Source organism: Pelobates fuscus, chromosome 7 (genome assembly GCF_036172605.1).
Source record: "Pelobates fuscus isolate aPelFus1 chromosome 7, aPelFus1.pri, whole genome shotgun sequence".
NCBI classification, from domain to species: Eukaryota; Metazoa; Chordata; class Amphibia; order Anura; family Pelobatidae; genus Pelobates; species Pelobates fuscus.
Genome location: NC_086323.1, coordinates 77,044,044 through 77,065,243, shown reverse-complemented (window position 1 = coordinate 77,065,243; position 21,200 = coordinate 77,044,044). Strand labels below are relative to the sequence as shown.

At 39.8% G+C, this 21,200-nt stretch overlaps 1 protein-coding gene across 1 annotated transcript; it reads right to left on the bottom strand.

Annotated features, from left to right (window-relative positions):
- Nucleotides 1-6,832: 6,832 nt before the first annotated feature.
- On the bottom strand, nt 6,833-20,308 carry ZBTB41 (zinc finger and BTB domain containing 41). Its single transcript, XM_063426088.1, has 11 exons — nt 20,242-20,308; nt 17,176-18,362; nt 16,837-17,044; nt 16,019-16,088; nt 15,318-15,465; nt 13,358-13,487; nt 13,123-13,218; nt 12,580-12,686; nt 11,411-11,516; nt 9,652-9,740; nt 6,833-8,043 (listed from the first exon to the last, which is right to left on the bottom strand). Exons 2-11 carry the CDS (start codon nt 18,242-18,244, stop codon nt 7,517-7,519), a joined length of 2,550 nt encoding a protein of 849 aa, XP_063282158.1. The 5' UTR covers nt 18,245-18,362; nt 20,242-20,308; the 3' UTR covers nt 6,833-7,516.
- Nucleotides 20,309-21,200: the final 892 nt, after the last annotated feature.

The following is a 21,200-nucleotide window of genomic DNA, read 5'->3' as shown; positions in this document are numbered from 1 at the left end:
GAAACTACGCTTTGTAAGTTTACAAAATGTGCACTGTTTAGTTTTGATCACTAATTTCTATATGCATGCTTTGTCCTTAAGCTTGCTCTTTATATACAGTACAGCTTTGCTAGCATAATGTCTCGTTCGCTTGTTAATCCTCGGGATATGATGGATGTACAACTGTTATTACTACTATGCGACCGTACTATATAGCAACATAACAACCCACTAGTTTTGTTTAACGCGAAAATGTCTAGTCAGTTATGTTTTAATCTATACATACACTCACGCCACTATTAAGCATGCATACGCATATAGGGACGCATCTATGGCGTAAGGATAAGCCTGTACCTAAAAATCTAAAAATGCGCATGTATCGCTGCCACTGTTTAATTTGTTAATATGCACATATATGCTGTTGTGGCGTTCGTCAATAATTCTGTACCCACCTGCGCAACAAAAATAAAGAATAAAAAAAAAAGTGTAGTTCTACAATATCTGGGGATCTGCCTTTTGGGCACCCCTGTCTGAAACTGTTACTCCAGTCAAAAAACTTTTTTTAATAGAACCACCTTTTGGTTAGAGTATTAGTGACCTCTCCAAAAATGAAAAGCTCATGTTAGATCCCGTGTCGGTGTCAAGCTCTTCTGACAGCCTGATCCTTCTCCACTGATGTCACCCCCAGAGGCACAGCAAGTAGGGGGGCAAAGGGGAGCAATCGCCACCGGGCATCTGTCTGATTGTCGACCCTCTTTTCTGTGTTAAAATGTAAAGGAGCTCTCCACACCCTATGTGTGTACTTCCCCCCCCCTCCCCCCTTTATTGTACAAAAAGTGCAGATTTAATTAGAAATTGACACTTTTATAAATTATCCTTGTTAGCCCCCCTCCCCCTCCCCCTCCCGCCATTCCAGTATTTAATTCTAAACTTTACCATGTCAATGAAAAATGTATTTTTACAATCTGGGTAATGTGGCGAACCACCAGAGTATCGCCGTGCCCAAATAGCACTCGGAGCCATTTGGTATAATAAAATCACCACCGGGGGAAAAGTTCAGACCGGCCGGTCATGAGGTAAAAGCCCCAAATAGTTCCATGGAAATGGGCGCCACGGCCAGTCTCTGTTCAGGGGTTCCTGTGCGAACACCGTGCAAAATATTCCCTAGCTTTCAGGGAGTGACTGCTCCCCCCAGCCAGTAGTTCATATCTCCCAAACGTCGTTTGAATAGCTGGTCGGGAAGTAGGAAGGACAGTGGTACAATCTTTACCGGGGTTCGTGCAAGTGCATACTCGGAAAGAGTTCTAGGCACTCAACGACCAAGTATCGCTGCCTGAGTTCTAGAGAAAAGATGGCCACCGTCCTTTTGTCGACCACGTGCGTTCAGGTACACGAAATGGCGGCCACCCAGGGGAAGCACTCATTAATTACTTCCCTTGCGGTTTCGAACATATGTTAATGGTTTCTTGGGTTCTAATGAGATACTGGGGGTGATCTTCGTTCGGGAGTCGAACCAACTGGGTTCGGACACAATAACTCCCGAACAGGCGAAAACGAAACGTTTTAAAGTTTCCTACAAGTGATGGGGTATTTTGTGCAGTGCCATTTTCCTGGCACTGCAGGTTCCCTCTCCCTCCCACCCCCCAATCCCCGGTTGCTGAAGGGGTGAAAACCCCTTCAGTAACTTACCTGAGGAAGCAACGATGTCCCTCGTCGCTGCTTCCTCCTACGCGCCGCTCCTCCTGACTGCATCGGCCGTTGGGTGAGACTGATCCCGCCCACCGGCCGGGGAGACCTAATGCGCATGCATTATTTCAATGCTTTCCTATGGGGAAATGAGCAACGCTGGAGGTCCTCACACAGCATGAGGACGTCCATCGACGCTCTAGCACAGGTTTCCTGTGCCAAGAACCAGGGAGTGCCCTCTAGTGGCTGTCTAGTAGACAGCCACTAGAGGTGGAGTTAACCCTGCAAGGTAATTATTGCAGTTTATAAAAAAAACTGCAATAATTACACTTGCAGGGTTAAGAGTAGAGGGAGTTGGCACTTAGACCACTCCAATGGGCATAAGTGGTCTGGGTGCCTGTAGTGTCCCTTTAAAGGGACACTATAGTCAGCAGAACAACTACAGCTTATTGAATTTGTTCTGGTGAGTAGAATCATTCCCTTCAGGTTTTTTGCTGTAAACACTGTCTTTTCAGATAAAATGCAGTGTTTATATTACAGCCTAGTGATAACTTCACTGGCCACTCCTCAGATAGCTGTTAGAGATCCTTCCTGGGTCATGGCTGCCTAAAATGCATCCAAACAATCAGTGTCTCCTCCCTCTGCATGGAGACACTGAACTTTCCTCCTAGAGATTCATTTATTCAATTCATCTCTCTGAGGAGATGCCGATTGGCCAGGGCTGTGTTTGAATTGTGCTGGCTCTGACCGTGATCTGCCTCCTTGTCAGTCTCAGCCAATCCTACGGACAACCACTGTGATTGGATCAGACTACCACTTCTGATGTCAGCAGACTGCTTGTTTTTTTCTGAGACAAACAGCATGCAGATCTACAGCTTCAGGCTTGAATACAGTAAGATTTTGCTATCTTTATGGAGGCATTAGGGGCCCAGGGGAGCTAGATGGTGGTGTTAACACTATAGGGTCAGTAATAAGTTTGTGTTCCTGACCCTATAGTGACCCTTTAACAACTTTACCCCATTACTTTTTGTATCTTGTACTATGCCATACTTTGACAATTCAAGAGTGTAATATTAAAATGTTAATCTCAATAAAAAAAAGTTTTAATTGAAAATATACACATCAATATAGATATAGGCCTAACCTCCAATGCACAGTGTGGGCACAAATTCTGAGTAGGGTTTAAGGAGTCAATAACTTTTTTTTATTATGAACTACATACAATAGCTTAGCATATGGAGATTTGTTTGACTGGGTACTGAATTTCTCTGACCCAAGGTAGAGTTTAGGTCCGCTCCACTCCCTGTTTCAAGGAGAATGGTGAGAATAGTACTTTTTCTGACACAGGAAATGGAGTGGACTTAAAGCTCCTCCTTTGATCAAAGAAAGTCAAGTGTAGGAAAAATACATATGACAAAGTAATCCCTTTTTTGTCTTATGTTTTAAAGAAAACTAGATCAGAAAAGAATAAAAGAAGAACAGGTTCTGTGAGAGGAAGGTAAGAGGAAACAATAGGAGGAAGGCAAGTTTAACGTGACCGTGCCGCTTTAATGTTTGAGGCACTAGCACTCGCATTTCTGCAGGGATATTCTCATCAAGCTGCTCAAGTGTGCACAGTTTGTTCATGTATATCCACACCTTCGGATATCACCACCGGAAGTAATTGTGAACTGAAAGGTTGGGTGAACCTAGTGGCCAATTAATCTGGGAATTCCACTATTTTTACTCTTTGTTCCTTTGTGAAATAACCCATGATGAATCTCCCAAGACTCCATTATAAGATGTTCCCATAAAACAAAACAAATAAGCAATTTACCTGTAAAATCCTATTCTGGAAATTGTCCCAAGCTGTAAAACATCAAAAGGAAAGGGCTGAAGAAGTTTTTACTTTAAAGGGACACTATAGTCACCCAGACCACTTCAGCTCAATGAAGCGGTCTGGGTGCCAGGTCCCTCAGGTTTTAACCCTTCAGATGCAAACATAGCAGTTTCAGAGAAACTATGTTTACATTTGGGGTTAATCCAGCCTCTAGTGGCTGTCTTCCGGACAGCCACTAGAAGCTTATCTGCAACGCTGGAGGCACATTTCGCCTCCATAGGAAAGCATTACGGCACTTTCTATGCTGACGTCGGTGGCGGAGGAGAGGTCACCAGCGCCGAGGGGGCCCGGCACGGGAATAAGGTAAGCTGCTGAAGGGGTTTTAACCCCTCCAGCGCCACAGGAGGGGGACACTGAGGGTGGGGGCACCCTCAGGGCACTATAGTGTCAGGAAAACCGCTTTGTTTTTCTGACACTATAGTGATCCTTTAAACTCATAGTTCCATGTGAGAGTCTGTATTTCATTCATAAAAACTCAAGCTCTGTTTACTTGCTGAGGTGTGTATATCCTCAAATAAACCAGCACTCACAGCATATAATTTCTGTCTAAAGATTTACAGTTATAGCCAAAGCACATTTCTGCATTTCCGGAACCGTAGCAGTAACTATGGAGATATGCAGACAAACTTTTCTTTATCCCCTTACATAAAAACAGACATATATGTCTGCTGTATAAACAGTGAACTGTAATTCGTCAATTCTACCCAATCATTACATTGCAATTATCATCATTTTGAATTTAATATTAGTCTTAAAACTATTTAAATGTCTACTTGGGTTATAATAAAACATTCATAAAAAGTGGATTACATCTTTACACAACGCATCAAATTGATAGTCTGAATCAATTAACATTTAATTTTCAAAAATCTAACGAGAGACAAATAATTAAAATTTCCATCTACCAAGGCAACAAAACAAAAACAAAAAAAAATAATCAAACAAAAATCACAGTGGACTAAACAAAAGGCAAAACATGTTTTGTTTTTTAAAAACACAAACAAAAAAAACCCAATAAGTTTTCCCATGAGAAATGACAAATACAGATGTAGTTTTGCTAGGCAGTTATGTAGATCTGTGCCTATCAGTTGGTGAGCTTTTAAATGTGATACAAACTCACAGGGCAGCAGCAGAGGACGCTTTAAAAAAAAAAAAAAAACACATATTTTAAAGAATTGTTTCAGACATCATTAATAGTAGATTAAATGTTGCTGCAGTATAAAGGCATTCCTAAAACATACCTATATTGACCATTCACCAAAGCCACAACTTGTATTAACCAAATTAGACAGTTAAGCTTGGGGTGATTAAGGTTTAGCCTCACAGCATTATTCACTAAAGTGAAAATGAAAAGTGTATCACAAGTTTAACCCCTTAAGGACCAAACTTCTGGAATAAAAGGGAATCATGACGTGTCACACACGTCATGTGTCCTTAAGGGGTTAAAGGGACACTATAGTCACCAAAACAACTTTAGCTTAATGAAGCAGTTTTGTTGAATAGATCGTGCTCCTGCAGTTTCGCTGCTCAAATCTCTGCCATTTAGGAGTTAAATCACTTTGTTTATGCAGCTATATTGACAGTTCCCTGCATGTGACCTACCCACCCTTCCTAAACACTTCCTATGAAGAGTCATCTAATGTTTATACTTCCTTTATTGCAAATTATGTTTAATTTAGAATTTCTTATCTCCTGCCCTGTTAATAACTTGGTAGACCCTGCAGGAGTCTAATGTGTCTGATTAAAGTTACATATACAAAGGAGGGGATAAACATTTTTAAAGTAAGTTATATCGGATTAAAAGTGAAATCATTTTTTTCATGCAGGCCGTGTTTGTCACAGTCAGGGGAGCTGTGGCTAGGAATTTATGGGCGAGAAAAAAAAAAATAAAAAGTGATTTAACTCCTAATTGGCAGAGAATTGAGCAGTTAAACTTCAGAGGCATAATCTAAACACCAAAACTGTTTTATTAAGTTGAAGTTTATTTGGTGACTATAGTGTCCCTTTAAAGGGACGTTCCACTGGCCAAATAATTTTTTTTTTTTTTTTAAACCACAATCAATATTCAGTAGATATATCCCCAGTGAATACTTGCAAGCATTTAATTATGCATTTTTTTTCATTGGGGATATATGTAAAAACAGCTTATTTTGTCTCCTGCCTTTGCAAGCCCTCCTCTTTTAACCCCACCCAGACTTTCCAATGCAGCTCTCTGATAAGTCTTTGCTTGGCAGGTGCTCTGAGCAATTGCTGCCTCGAGTTAAGTGCAAATAAACCAACCAAAGCAGGAAGTAATAAGACCTTGTCTGCTTGAAAAGACAGGGGATGCAACCAATATAATTTATAAAAGTGTCAATTTCTATTGAAATCTGCAATATTTCCAAAATGAAAAAAGAAGACACACTTCACACATAAAGCTTTTGAGCAAGGTAAAGTGCTTTAAGGGTCTGGAGTGCTTTTCAATGCCAACATAGTCGAAACGGAAATCATACTAATATTTAAGTTCAGCTATTCTGTCCTTAACCCCTTAAGGACACATGACATGTGCGACATGTCATGATTCCCTTTTATACCAGAAGTTTGGTCCTTAAGGGGTTAATTAAAGGACTACTCCACACCCCAAAAGCATTTCATCTTCTGTAATATCTTTTAGACTATACTCCCAATGAAAATATGCATGCATGTATTCATTGGGGGTATAGCTACTAAACTGGGTTTGGACCTGTGGAGTGCTCCTTTAAAATTAAAACTTGCACTCCACATTAAAGCATTTGATAATGAACAAAAAAAAAAAAAAATCAAATACCTTACTGTATCGTCCTGCAGTAGCAGATGATGTGAAAAGCTGAACTACATAATAAGTACAACAAATATTTGGGTTGGAGCAGAAGGGGGAAAAAAAGGAAATACATGTAGTTTATTTTATGATACAATTCAAAAGAACGAATTTCCTATTAGAAGATCTGTTCTGATATCCTATATGGAAATACCACTGGGGGTAGTGGTATGCTCCTCTACCCAAATAATTATACTATAATGCATTGAAAGAGTCTCTAGGGGCAGCAGTCCTGTGTAGGATAAGGCCTTGAAGGGAAACTATAGTGCCAGGAAAACAAACTTATTTTGGACACTTTATGTCAAACTGATGTTATCTCACTCTTTATTTGAGAAGAGCTCTCTGCAAGAAGAAAATCTGAGGATGTTCAGCAAATTGGTGGATGTTAACGGTATACTTTTTAATGTATATAGTTTTACTTACTTTCGTAAAGGACTAAAATAAAAGGGGTCAGCTCCAGTTTGGAGTGTTACTTTAACATTTAATTTGCCAAAAAAAAAAAAAAAAGACAAAAATTACAAATTCAGTGACAGCTTAAAGAGCAATGATTCCCTAAATAACAACAGGAGAGTTAATATCATTAAAATGTACCTGTCTCACCATCATTTTTCTGTATGCAGTTTTAATCTTCCTGAAAACGTTCCTTAAGCACTGACATAGGCGGCCATTTTGCTTTTATAGCAGAACTGGTCAACGGACAATTTCTTGTAATAGTGCCAGAAAGCTACTTGTAAAGTAGAAGATTATGAATAAATTGATTATTTTAACATTATTGCCTATATATACACATTGCAAAGATAAATATCAGCCTGTCATCTTACCAAAGTAAAAAAAAATTAGTACCATTGGTTGGTAATAATGTAAACTTCCCAGGACATATCTCAAAGGATTCTTTCTGTTCAGATAATTACATCTGAATACTGCCACCACGTACATAACAATAATCATCAGTCTTTTAAAAAGGTAGTTTCTGTTCATTTATCTTTAGAAATTAGCGTTTACTCTATAGCTGCTTGAAGATAGACCCAACAATCATAAATAAAGCAATCTAGAGAAATCTGGTCCTTTACAGGTCTAAAAAGGGGGTACCTGCCCTTAAGCCTTCTACAATAAGGTTTGCAGATTGATCCCCCAGATTAGTGATGTTCACCTGTCACAATACTTGGCACAGGATGCTGGGAATCCAGCCCAAGCAAAGACCCCAGGTAAGAGTGTTCTCTACTCTCCAGAATCTGTTCTGGTCTCACTGGGTGCAAAAGTGTGGCTGGTTGAGGGGTTAGTGTGTATTTTTCAAGGAAGGCCAAGTCAGGTGTCCGTTGGTATGCTGCTTGTGAGGCTAGCACAGAAGATTCTGTATGCCGTTCTAGTTCTCCTTCTGACTCTGCTAGATCAACAGTCACTAGGGTAAGTGGCACACAGATATCTGCATCAGTGCTTTCTGGGACAACTGGGAAGTTTTTTGGTTCTTCGCATGTTTCCTCCTCCACTTTAGACCCATGGACATGGTCAATGTGATACTTTAGTTTGTCCTTGCGTTTAAATGTGGCGTTGCAATGTTGACAGTTAAAGGGACGGGCATCCGAGTGTATGACAAGATGCTTTGTCAAAGTTTTCTTGATGCGGAAGGATTGGTTGCATATCTGGCATTTATACGGCTTTTCACCTGAAGACAAAATTGAAAGTTATATATACGGCTTCCTTCAAAGCTTTAAGTCACACAATTTTTTTATTTTTTTTTACATCTGAATTTAGTTAGTACCCCCAAATATATATATATATATATATATATATATATATATATATATATATTTTTTTTTTTTTTTAAAAAGAGCGACTGCCACTAGAGGGGTCTCTAGGCAGCAATATAAACACTGCCCTTGTTCTTTGAAAAGACAGCATTTACAGTGCTCAGCCTGCAGGGACAGGCTATAGACAGCAGAACCACTACAATAAGCTGTAGTGGTTCTGGTGATTAAAGTGTCCCTTAAATGAAGCATTTGACATTTTACTGAGGGAATTAATGTGTGTTATTAATCCTTGTGACTTAAAAGGGATAGTTTATAGATCATGCTCCTACAGTCTCACTGGTCCATTCTCTGCCATTTAGGACTTAAATCACTTTGTTTATACAGTCCTAGTCACACACCCCTGCATGTGACTCACACACCCTTCCTACGCACTTCCTGTAAAGAGAAATCTAATTTTTAACTTCTTTTATTGCTGTTTATAGTCTGTTTAATTTAGAATTTCTTATTTCCTGCTCTGTTAATAGCCTGTTAGAGCATGTATGTGATTAAAGTGTAATTTATAAAATACAAAAAATATAAAATGAACAACTTCTAAAGTAAGTGAGATCTGAGATTTTTTTTAAATGCAGGCTGTGTCAGTCACAGACAGTGGATGTGTGGCTATGGCAGCATAAACAGCAAAAAAAAAAAAAAAAAAAAAAAAAAAGGTATTTAACTCCAAAAAAGGAAGAGAATTAAGCAGTGAGACTGCAGCGGAATGATATATATGCCTAAGCTGCAGGCAGTTGTTTTGATGCATATATGATTCCTTTAAGAGGACAAAACGCATTCACAATAGTGTCTCCTGTTACTATGCTGCCATTATTATACAGCAATATTCCTGGCTCTGTCAATCCCTCAAGGATGTTTTAAAGGGTGACTGCCACTTATTAAGATTGCTAATAGGTGTATCATCTATATTTACCAAATATATATCTGCAAGGTTTGAAATATAAAATATATTGTAGAAAACTACACCTCCATTTTAGCTCCCTGTCAATCACTGTCATATGTTGCCCCTTTTCTGTTCTCCTTGTTTGCATTGTGTGAACTGAACTGTAATGTGATGTCATTTAATAATCTTTCAGGTATATTTTAAAAGAAAACAGCATGACATGAAAACGAAAAAAAAATTAAATAATAGGTTAATACATGGTATAGGTCATTTTGAATAAAAGGTTTTATTCACATGTGTGATTTTACAAGAAGTGATAGTTCCATTAACCCCTTGAGGACCAAACTTCTGGAATAAAAGGGAATCATGACATGTCACACATGTCATGTGTCCTTAAGGGGTTAAAGGTAACACATTTACCTCAGTGTTTTAATTAAAAACATCTATCTCAATATTGTTTTTTTTTTTTTTTTACCAAACACAAAATGGAAAAGATGTGCAAAGAAATTCTAGCTGAAAGAGATGATGCCTCATGACTTATCTCTACGTGAAGGTTCGAAGGCAGCATAGAAAGTGAAGACTTGCTTACCAGAATGTGTACGGAAATGCATGTCTAAACTGGATTTCCCTTTGAAAACCTTTTTGCAGACTTCACACTGATGAAATGTGGCTTTGTACCTGGGCAATAAAACAGGAAATTATATTAGATTATATAATACAATGGTGGTGTGAGGTATGCTGTGTGTATATTAGAACATGTATATGTTCTAATCCTGCTGGATTAAAGTCAAGAAATTTCCGTTCTGACAGTTATTAGCTAGTAGTGCAGCTTGAAATGATGTACACACAGCAAAAGTGGTTTCACCAGCAATATTAATGTTTTGACAATGCACTCCACAGGTCCAACCCCTCCCCCCCCAAAATCCAAACACCAGTATAAAATATACAAAAGCATGTCCTGCACTACAAACTCCCACAACTCCTGGGCGGCAGCAACGACCAAAGTACACATCAGCCGCAGCACATACAGTAAAAACCAAAGAGAAAAGTTACCTGTGCAGTGGCAGCAACGACCATAGACAACAGCGCCGATAATTTTTATTACCATATGTATTGGGGCTAACGTGTGCTGTGGTTATTACTGCCGCCCAGGAGTAGTGGGAGTTTGAGCGCAGAACTTATTTTGTGTATTTGTATTCACTTTTGTATCACACAGCTATGTTACAATGCTGCCGCCCACCCCATGTGTTCCCTATTATTTAGAAAAATACCCCTCTCTGTCAGAGATTTATTTGCCTGTAGTTCAAGGAAGCAAGGTGAATAGTCAGTGTAGGACACACCTAAGAGGTTTGCCTTGACGTGGCAGGTGGGCTTGCATCTAATGGCCATTGGAGTAACTAAATAACCTCCATTTATTTAAATATGCATAGGGATTTGGAAAGAGCACAGGCAGCTTTTTTTCCCACCAGTATAAAATATATTAATAAAGATTTTTTTTATATTTACATTGTCAGAATCATTACCGAGTTAATCCAGCCCTCTTTAGTGGTTAATGGCATCATTCCATTTTTACAATGGTTTGCACTCGTACCTGGTCTCCTCTGTAAGCCGATTTACAACATCCAGCTTCTGTAGAGCTGCAGGAGCCGTACGTTGATCCTGACGCTTGTTCATTGGCGGAGAACGTCAACTGTCTACTCTTAGCCAACGTGCATCAAGATTTGCACACAACTAGCCAACTCGGAACCCTTGTTTGCTGACGTCCCATAATGCTGCCAGAGGTGGAGTAACATCTCTGGCAGCAAACAGGTTAAAACTTGGTATGTGTAGCAATTCACAGCTGATCATCACTAAAGTGGCCATGGTGCTTGGAGTAAACCTTTAACATGTGTCTTGAGAGCAACAAAAACATAGAATATGAGAACTCTGAGAATGGACAAACGCTTAGGGAAACCCAGAAGCTTGCCCTTCGGCTAATCCACACTCAGGTCTCAAAGATGTTTTTGTTCACTTGTACCATTACAAAGGGAACCTATAACATTGTATATCAGACTGATCCCACACATAATGGCAGTACAGAACCAAAATGCTATCCAGTTGCCTTTGTTAGCAACAACCCATTTTGGATGATCAATGCCGGAGCCAACGTCCAGCAGCAAATAATTTGCCCTAATAATTTGCCAAACATGTACAGATCTGCTAAGCAGCCCGATGCAGCCGAGAGTGGGATGCACTAGAGTGCAAGAAATTTGAGAAAGATCGGCTGCACAGTGTGTGGTTAAAATGGATTTAATTTAATCTGTAATTTAAGTGTAATACAGTATTCAAAACATTTAAAGTGCACTTACTTCTGCCAAACCTTTTCTCCCAGATGAACACTCTTATAATGAACAGTCAGATGGTCTCGACGCCCAAAACATTTTCCACATTCTTCGCACTGATGAGCTTTCTCACCTTAGAAATAGTAATGCATCATTAGGTTCTAAACATAAGCCATGACTTAATATTTTTGGATATTTAAAGGAACACTATAGTGTCAGGAATACAAACATATATTCCTGACACTATAGGTCTAAATAACTATTTAGTCTCACTTTGTCCCCAGTGAAAAAGGTAATTTACTCACACTTATCTAGCACCAACGGTGTCTGTTGCAGCTGGCCCCACCCCCTTGGCCAAAATAAAACTTTATGATCGCATCCAATCCTTTCTATAGGAAAGCGTAGGGAGGCTATTGCACATGCACCAATCAGCATCTCCTCATAGAGATACATTGATTCAATGGGGAAAGTTCAGTGCCACCATGCAGAACTTGGAAACGCTGAACATCAGTGCTGCACAACACAGGACGCATCTTTAGTGGCTGTCTGAGGAGTGGCCACGGGAGATGTTCCTAGGTAGTAATGTTTACTGGAAAAAGCCTTCAGGGACCGACTATACTCACCAGAACAATTAGGCTGTAGTTATTCTGGTAACTATAGTGTCCCTTTAATATTGTTGGATGCATTTGAGAATCATTTAATATTATTTTGATATATTTATATTGTGAAGGAAAAAAATCCCAAAAATAATATATTCAAAGCACAAATTGTAAGGAATGTCATTATACATAATGTTGTCCTAAAGTGAATTTTATTTAAAATTCATGTTATGTATAATAAGGAGCTAAGCCTGGAGCAATAGCCATGGAAACCTTACTCTTGACTTTAGAGACTCTACCCTCAAAATTGTTCTTTATAAATAGCCTCCCTCTGTGGGTTTTAATTTTTTAATACAGCAGATCTAGACAGACATTGGCTAAGCACTTTAAATGCTGCTGTGCAAGAAGAGAATAGGGTTCCTACAACAACAAAAATTTGAGCAGAAATACAGAGGTACGGCATTGGATATTCTGCTGGTCTACGAGTCCTATAATTTGCTTACGGAGGCCAATGAATTATGGGAGTTATCGACCAACATCCTTTTAAAGGATATCCATGCTGTAGAGATTCTTAAAGTAACTGACTAGTCATCATACCAGAATGTATCTTTTTATGTTTTGTGAGATGGTCATGGCGTATGAAGGTCTTCCCACACTCATCACATTCGTAACGCTTGTCATCGTGATGCACACGAAGGTGAAGCCTGAAAAGTAAAAGATATAAAGAAGAATGCTAAGTGAAGAGTGGACAGTCAGATCAACAACACAAGTGAATGAAACCATTTATCCCGGGACCAAAAGTGTCCCATGTGTAGGAGCTGCCATGTGGGCAACGCCACACAGCTTGCAAAAACCAGTAGAATGTTATTTGCTGTATATTGCAGGACAGATCATTGTGGCAGCATAACAAGCACAAAAATTATTGTAATAGAGAAATTTACTATATATTATTACAGTTAAATGGACACTATAGTCACCAGAGCAACTACAGCGTATTGTATTTGTTCTGGTGAATAGAATCATTCCCTTCAAGCCTTTTGCAGTAAATATGTTTTTTTCAGAGAAAATGCAGTGTTTACATTACAGCCTAGGGATAACTCCACTGGCCACTCCTCAGGTGGCTACAAAAGTCTCTCTTACCTGTAAGAACTTCCATGGCGAAAACTCTGTCCACAAATACTGCAAAGGTGTGGCTTCTCCCCACTGTGAATTCTCAAGTGTTCTTTCAAGGTTGTTCTGGAAGACAAAGAGAATCAATGAGTCTGACAATTACTTACATTGTATTAGAAAGTCTAATAGTCCATGCACATGTGTGGAAACTAGAATCTGCCCTCATCAATGTTATATAAACACAGTTCCCACCAGACGTCCTTACCTTTCCCTTACCGATTTTCCACATATGAAGCAGGTCCACTTCCTCTTCCCTCCATGAGTGTAATCAATGTGACGCTTTAGATTTCCAGAGTCATTAAATTGACGACCACAGATGTCACAAGGAAAAGGCCCTAGTGTGTTAAAATTAGGAAGCGGTTTAGAATAGTTTTGTCATGGTTCAAATGTTAGGACCAACACCTAAAGTCTCTTCAGAGATTTATTGAATTCTCTTGTCAAACTTAGAACTTTTCATGGACTTACTGTAAGCTGCCTGATGCTTTCATTCAACCATCAAAGGTTCAGTTTTTGTGTCATTAAGATAAAAAAAAAAAAAAGGCTTCCTTGTCAGTACAGATACCAGTCGTACATCATGTATTTTATTCAACCAATTTGATTTGGCAGGAATTTAACACAGAATTTTGAAATAAATAGTCATGATCAAAATCCCAAGGTTTTCAGAGAAAATTGCTTACATTGCTGCCTAGGGGCACCTACAGTGGCAGTCACTCAGACGGCCACTGGAGGGGCTTCCTGGGTCAGTGCTGCACAGTGTGCATCATTGATGTTCAGAGTCTCCAGATATTGGGCAAAGAGGGGCTGTGAGTGGAGCATCCAAGCAGCAGGCAGGATTAATTGGTCAGTCAGCCGATGGCTAGTGATGGAGAGTTCCAGCTTTTGTCTCCACCCAAAAACCCCTATGGAGTTCTTCCACCTAGCCCAAGGGCTCAGACAAACAAGCAAGAGCTTCATCAAGATGATGGCACGAATATCAGCTGGAACTCATGTCAACTGACCGCAAATCTTGTTCCGCCAGCTACATGGATAATAGGTCTCCGGGAAAGGTAGGCTGTGTCGCTTCTTTCGCTGTCTCCTCAGAACACGTAGAGACACTGGTTCAGGCAATGCCGGTCCACAGCAATGGAGACAGGCCCCCGTGCACATATCTTCGCCCAGAAGGCTGCACAAACACGATCAAAAGTTCAGGAGAAGCGAATCCACCACTATGGGTGTTTGTGGGACATTTAGCCCCAGTGGGGACCAGGATAACCCCCACCGGTCCAGAGGAGAAGGGGCGGGTAAATGGGTCAGCTAGTTTCGGCATCGAGTAGCAGTCCCAGCGACGGGAGATCAGCTGTATCTCCACTTCACATAGCACAGCAGGCTCGATAGACAGGATCGCTGCTCAGCAAGAAGCCCCAGATCGGTCCTAAGAAGATGCACTAGACGGTGCTCTGTCTTTCCACAGCTTAGAATCCTCTGGCTGCCGGATTAGTAGCTTTAAAACGTGTCAATTTGGCCCGGGTAAGCAGGCGCTACAGATGGACACCTCCGGTGATCTTGGTTGTCAGGCCCCACCCCCAGTTTTATAACTTTTTAAAGGGTGGCAAAATAATGTGTTATTAACACTATAGGGTCATAAATATATACTTGTGTTCCTTATAGTGTTCCTTTAACCCCTTAAGGACCGAACGTCTGGAATAAAAGGGAATCATGACATGTCACACATTTCATGTGTCCTTAAGGGGTTAAAGAAGAAGAAAAAAAAATATTTTCTTTGAAGGGATTATTCAATATTAGATGATTAAGCCATTTTTTAATTTTCAAAATTGCTCGTAAATCAAATACTAATGGAAACAATGGAAACAAAATAAGAAATAAAATATTTTTTCCCCCAATGCTGGAGACTTAAATTTGGGGAATGCCCCCACCCTCAGTGTCCTCAAACATACATTACGGGCTAATCCCTTACTGACCAATGACTAATCAATTCGTTCATAACAAACCAGCTTTTGTAAATCAAATGATTTAAATGGAATCCCCCACTCAGGTAATTGTGGAAATGCTAACTAACCAAGACATTCTAGATTAGCTACAAATTCATTGGATTTAAAAGTTTAATCTAAAATACAACACTTTTACATAATATGCAGATAAATACAGTTTAAAGAAATAGTAAATACCTAGATGAAACTTTTCGTGATGCTTCAACCTTTTGAAGCGGGATTTGAACTTTTCATCGCAGTAGGTGCATTTGAAGGGCTTGTCTTGAGTGTGGAGAATCATATGTTCTTTAAGATGAGGCCTTCGGGTGAAGGATTTATTGCAGATCTAAAACAAGTACCACAATCTTATTATACAGAAACAGGCATACAGCATTAACATTTATTGCCAATCAGCATCTGGTTTTATAAAAGGTTTACAAGGTTCACAAACCTTTATACAAACAGAATAATTGCTTAATTTTTAAAACTTCCCATCTGAATGATTGCATGTTTTGACCAGGTTATCTTGCAAGAGAAATTTCAACTCAACTTCTACAACATGTTTGACAGTTTGTAAGTGGCCAAAAGAAATAAGCAAATAGTTACAACTCATTTAGAACTACATGAATGGGTAGTGCCAAGACTGGCTATTAGACATGTGCATTAAATGACTAAATGAATCCATTCATCTGATAAAGAATCTATTCAACGTGATCAGTTTAAAGCGGCTCTCTCACCATTTGAGGCATTTGCATAATTTGTAAAGACCCCTGGGGGTCAGGTAGGTAGGTTTTTATATACTGGCCTGGTCTTTATGTGCTAAGTCATAGATTGTGTTAGCCAGCATAAGATATCAGGTATTAGATTGCCAGAACACAGGTTATTAGAAAAGGTCTTACATCACATTTCCACCCTTCACTCTTGAGTCTTTTAATGGCTAGAAATTCTTGTGCATTCTCTGGGTGGAACCTGGAAGGAAAAAACAATATTTAAAAATCAGTACATTGGCAGTTTTGATCAACTTGCTTTGTAGAGACTAGCAGCATCCAACTAGCGTATTTGCTACTGCATGCCAGATGAGAGAAATAATAACCTAATAAGGAGCATGAGTTCTAAATAAACTACGCTAACACTTTAAACACAACCCAACACCCCCAAAATTATTTTTTTTTAAAAAACACAATCAACAAAACAAGCATTAGGCTAACTGAAACATAAATATAATATAGTGCAGAGGTCAGTCTTAATGGCACACAAGCCTGTATGTCAGACCCAAAAGCGACAGCTGGGGAGATCACAGTATTTCTCCAGTCAACCAGGAGCACCCCGCTGTGAGTGCAAGGGAGCCTGTGTCAGCGTCTCCATACTCAATACCTGTTGCAGTTACAAAACAGCTGAAGCCACATTCAAATACATTGGAAACTATGTTAGAAATGTGCAAAATGTGGTGGTTTGTGGCATAACTAATTGCTGTCTGAAATTGTGAGAAAGGTTGGATCTCACATGATCACTTCTTAATTTTGAAAGTTCCATTAATAGCGAGCTTCAAACTGTGAAGATCCAAAAAACTAAGAATTTACTCAACAGCTCACGAGGTTTTATTTATCTGCACAAAACAGGATTAATGTGAAATGCAATGTGACCTTTCAAACGTGAATGTTTCAGTTTATAGTTAAATATGTGGCACCTACACATTAGCAGTGACAGTAACACTTGCCTTCTGACATGCTTAACAAGGGTCTTCCTGCTTGCATGCAGTTTGCTGCAAAACGGACACTTGTGCTCTTTGCTGTGAATTACTGTCTCACTACTGTGCCTCTTCCTGTGCACTGTAAGGTTGGATTTGGTAGAATATCGTTGCTGGCAAATATCACACTCAAAAAGCTTCTCTCCTGTATGTACACGAGTGTGACTCTCATACTTCCCTGGAGAAAAAAGAAAGAAAAACAAATCTTAAGCTTCATTTAACAGCCATTTGTAAGCACTTCCTTAATATAAGTCTGTGTCCAAGTAAACATTTAAGCAAAACAAAATGCTACAAGATTATAATTCTTACCCACTCTGTCAAAGACCTTGCCACACTTCGGACATTTTAACTCTTTTTTGCTACTCTTCTGTAACACAATGGGGGCAAGTCCTTCTGGGTAATTACCCAAGGTATCCGAATTGACATTTCCATCTTCATTTTCACCAAGCTCCCCACCGCTTTGCCCTCCATCTCCTCCAGATGTTTCTTCTCCATTCTCTTGATTCCCAGTTTCGTCTTTCACCTGCAGTCCACTTCCCTCCTCGTTCATTTCACTTTCAGACTCTTCAGAGTCAGTCCTTTCTTGGCCATTATTGCATGAACCACCACTTGATGCGCTTTCATTATCCCGCACTTTACCATTTTCAAATTTTGCTGGGCATTTCCTTTTTCGTGTTGACTTTCTGGTTGAGGGATCACTGTGAAGAGCATCAATTGCCTTGGCAGAACCGTGGGCTTTGTCTACATGGTTTTCCAAAGTCTTTTTGTAGCAAAAACCTCTCCCACAGAATGGACACTTATGAGGGGATTCTAACTTACTAATAGATTTGTCTATGGTTGGAGGTGATTGTATTACAGATGCAGAATTACCATCATTCTCTGCAGCCAACAACTTTACAGCATCTATTATGTCAAGAAACCTAGCTGCCTCCAGAACCAAACTTATTTCATAGTCCCACACCGACAACTCAGAAGTGTAGAGAAAATTAAGCAAGTGTTGGAAAACAGAGCTGCTGACATGGTCTAAGGTCACAACTTCTGTCGTAGGGTTTTTACTCAAGCAAGCATAAAAGTAACTGCTCCCCACAGCCACTACCACTTTGTGCACCTTGAACTTTTGCCCTTCAACTATAATAAGGAGATCGCAAAAGGATGTTGAGCGCTGGCGGTCATCATTCAAATACTTTAGCAAGTTCTTATTGTAATGCAAAGAGCTTAAAAGCTTTCTCTGATCTGGACTTGGAGAAACAACAGTGCTATCAACAAATGATTTTTTTTTGTCACTCGGTACAAAGGCAGAGTCTGTGGGAGTTTTTTTACCGTTCACATTTGTTGATCGATGTTGGACTTTTGGAACAATTTTTCTTTTTTTCTTCATGGTGTAAAAAAAATAAATAAAATAAATTCTTAAAATCAAAGTTCAATAATTGACTTTGTCAAAGGAGTGTACTCCATAAAATCAGATATTGGTAACCCGGCATACATAGATGCACCACCTGTTGGAAAAGCAAAAGGAACTTGTTATATACTACACCATATAAGCACAACATTTATTAGTGGGTTTTATGTGAGTCTATTTATGAAAGAACCACTATTGTGCCAGGAAAACAAACTCGTCCCACTCCTTCAGTCACTTACCTTTCTCCAGCGCCGGGCGCATTCAAACCGCCCATAGGAAAGCATTTCTCAATGCTTTCCGATGGACGTCCAGCATCTTCTCACTGTGATTTTCACAGTGAAAAGCGCGGAAGCGCCTCTAGCAGCTGTCAGTGAGACAGCCACTAGAGGCTGGTTTAACCCTCAGTGAAACATAGTTTCTCTGAAACTGCTATGTTTTCAGCTGCAGGGTTAACACTAGAGGGACCTGGCACCCAAACCACTTCATTGAGCTGAAGTGGTCTGGGTTCCTAAAGTGGTCCTTTAAACAATTTCACTCATCCAAAGTAATGATTGAAAGCATTCCTGAGGAGAAACTACTTATCCCGTGACCTCCTGCTGTGCATCACAAATATGAATAAAACTACAAGGCTAGATAATGAAAAAAAGTCACACAACTAACTTTCCAATAACCTCTTCTTCCTAAATGTAGCACCCTGTAGCCATGAATGAACAACAGAAACTACAAATGTACTTTCAAAAAGCTTATGAGTGAATCTGTACAAGTAGGTTTTGAGCCTCTGCATGCAAACACTTTATAAGATATTGTATGGATCCGGAGAAAGAATATAATGTTGCATTTTTTTCACTCATATTTAGTGGGAAAAATAGTAAAGTTCATGATCTCATAAAGTGAAGGATCCTTGATGGATGTCTGCTGGCTGATTGCTGCTCTTATCACTTTGCTCAAGGTATTCAGGCTTTTGCAGTAGGTCACTGCTGTTGAGCTCCCTTATTCTTAAAAACAAATATTTTGAACTTTTAGAGACCAGAGAACTTTTAGAGTCCAGAGAAGGAAAATAGTAGCAAGTAAGAACGTTCATGTCGTGTTATTGGTGGTAGTTATTCAGTTTTTTTTATAGCCTCACCATGCTGTGTACCATAGGCATGAATTCTAGTGAAAATGATCAAAAATAGCTTTTCCTTGTCGGATTTAAAGAGCGAACATCTGAGACATCAATACTAATAGTGATGGAAAAAAACAAGGAAGCCTATTAAATGGCCCATGTTATTTGCTTAACCCCTTAAGGACCAAACTTCTGGAATAAAAGGGAATCATGACGTGTCAGACACGTCATGTGTCCTTAAGGGGTTAAAGGACCACTATAGGCACCCAGACCACTTCAGCTCAATGAAGTGGTCTGGGTGCCAGGTCCCTCTAGTGTTAACCCTGCCGCTGAAAACATAGCAGTTTCAGAGAAACGATGTTTCACTGAGGATTAATCCAGCCTCTAGTAGCTGTCTTACTGACAGCCGCTAGAGGCGCTTCCGCGATTCGCACTGTGAAAATCACAGTGAGAAGACGCTGGACGTCCATAGGAAAGTCGGTTTGAATGCGCCCATGCGCATTCGGCACTGACGTCAGCAGAGGGAGGAGAGTTCCCCAGCGCCGAGGGAGACCGGAGCGGGAGAAAGGCAAGTGGCTGATGGGGCACTATAGTGCTCCTTTAACTTTAAAATGAATATATAATAAACACTATGTAAATAACAGCCCCCATTCCCCATGGCTACAACCCAGCAGCAGTTTCCTAGGTCAAGCAGGAAGGTCAGAAGGTAAATATCCTGACTTCTAGCTGCCAAAGCATCATGGGAGTTGTAGTTCTGCAGGAGCTAGACATCAATCACCCATTCCCCGCCAGTGACAGGAATCCAACAAGCTCTGTAAAACCACAGATCCCTCAACTTTATCCCATCGGCTTCAAAATGCCGAATCCTCACCTAGAACTGGTATTATTGCTCCCCAGGCCATCCATTGCCTCTTGTGACTGCCTTTCCAAAGAGACGTCCCCCCCCTCTGCAGCTCTAGTCCTGCAACAGCATACATCCGGGTGACGTCACTTCCACCCCTTAGACAAGCGCCTATTGGCTGCGGAGTTCGCCCACAGTGCGGCAGGTGAGCTGCCAGTATGTACAGATCGGGCTCTGATTGGCTGGAGCGTCTGTCACTGGAAGTGACTACGTGACGTAATCTATCCAGGGTCACTTATTAACCTCTTACTGCCCAGAAAGTTAAGCAATGTACATGCTTGACAAAGAATTATACAAAGAAACCTTATTGTAGTGGAATTTATTATTTCTGGTGTAAAATAAATTGTTTAGTATGGTCTTCATGCTACATAAATAAATAAATTGTATTATTCTAAACTGAAACACTAAGTTTAAATTATTTACAAAAGTGCCATCATAATCACTAGTATCACATATTATTTGGTGACTAATAAGGATTTATTCACAAAAACTCCACCTTGTAGTAAATTGTGGCAAAAAAGAAAAAGAAAACAATAGTCACCAAAACAACTTGAGCTTTAAGGATACTATAGTGCTAGGAATGCAATGCTGTATTCCTAGCACCATAGCTCCCTCGCCCCCCCTTTCGCCCACCCTTGATATAGTAAGGGTTAAAATACCATTACGGTTCTTAACCCCTTTCAGGACGGAGTCAATAGTGCAAGTTCTGATCAAAACAATATGTAAACAAAAACTAGAATTTGCGCTATATGTCTGTTCACCCGTAGTTCCCCTCTTTCAAATTATATGCACCCACACTTATTATATATCATTTTGTTCAGGAGAAACAGGGCTTTAATCTATCATGAACTATTCATATACGGAACATAATTTATTATGAATAAAATGTTAAAAATGTGAGAAAATAAGATTTTTTTTAAAATTTGCAT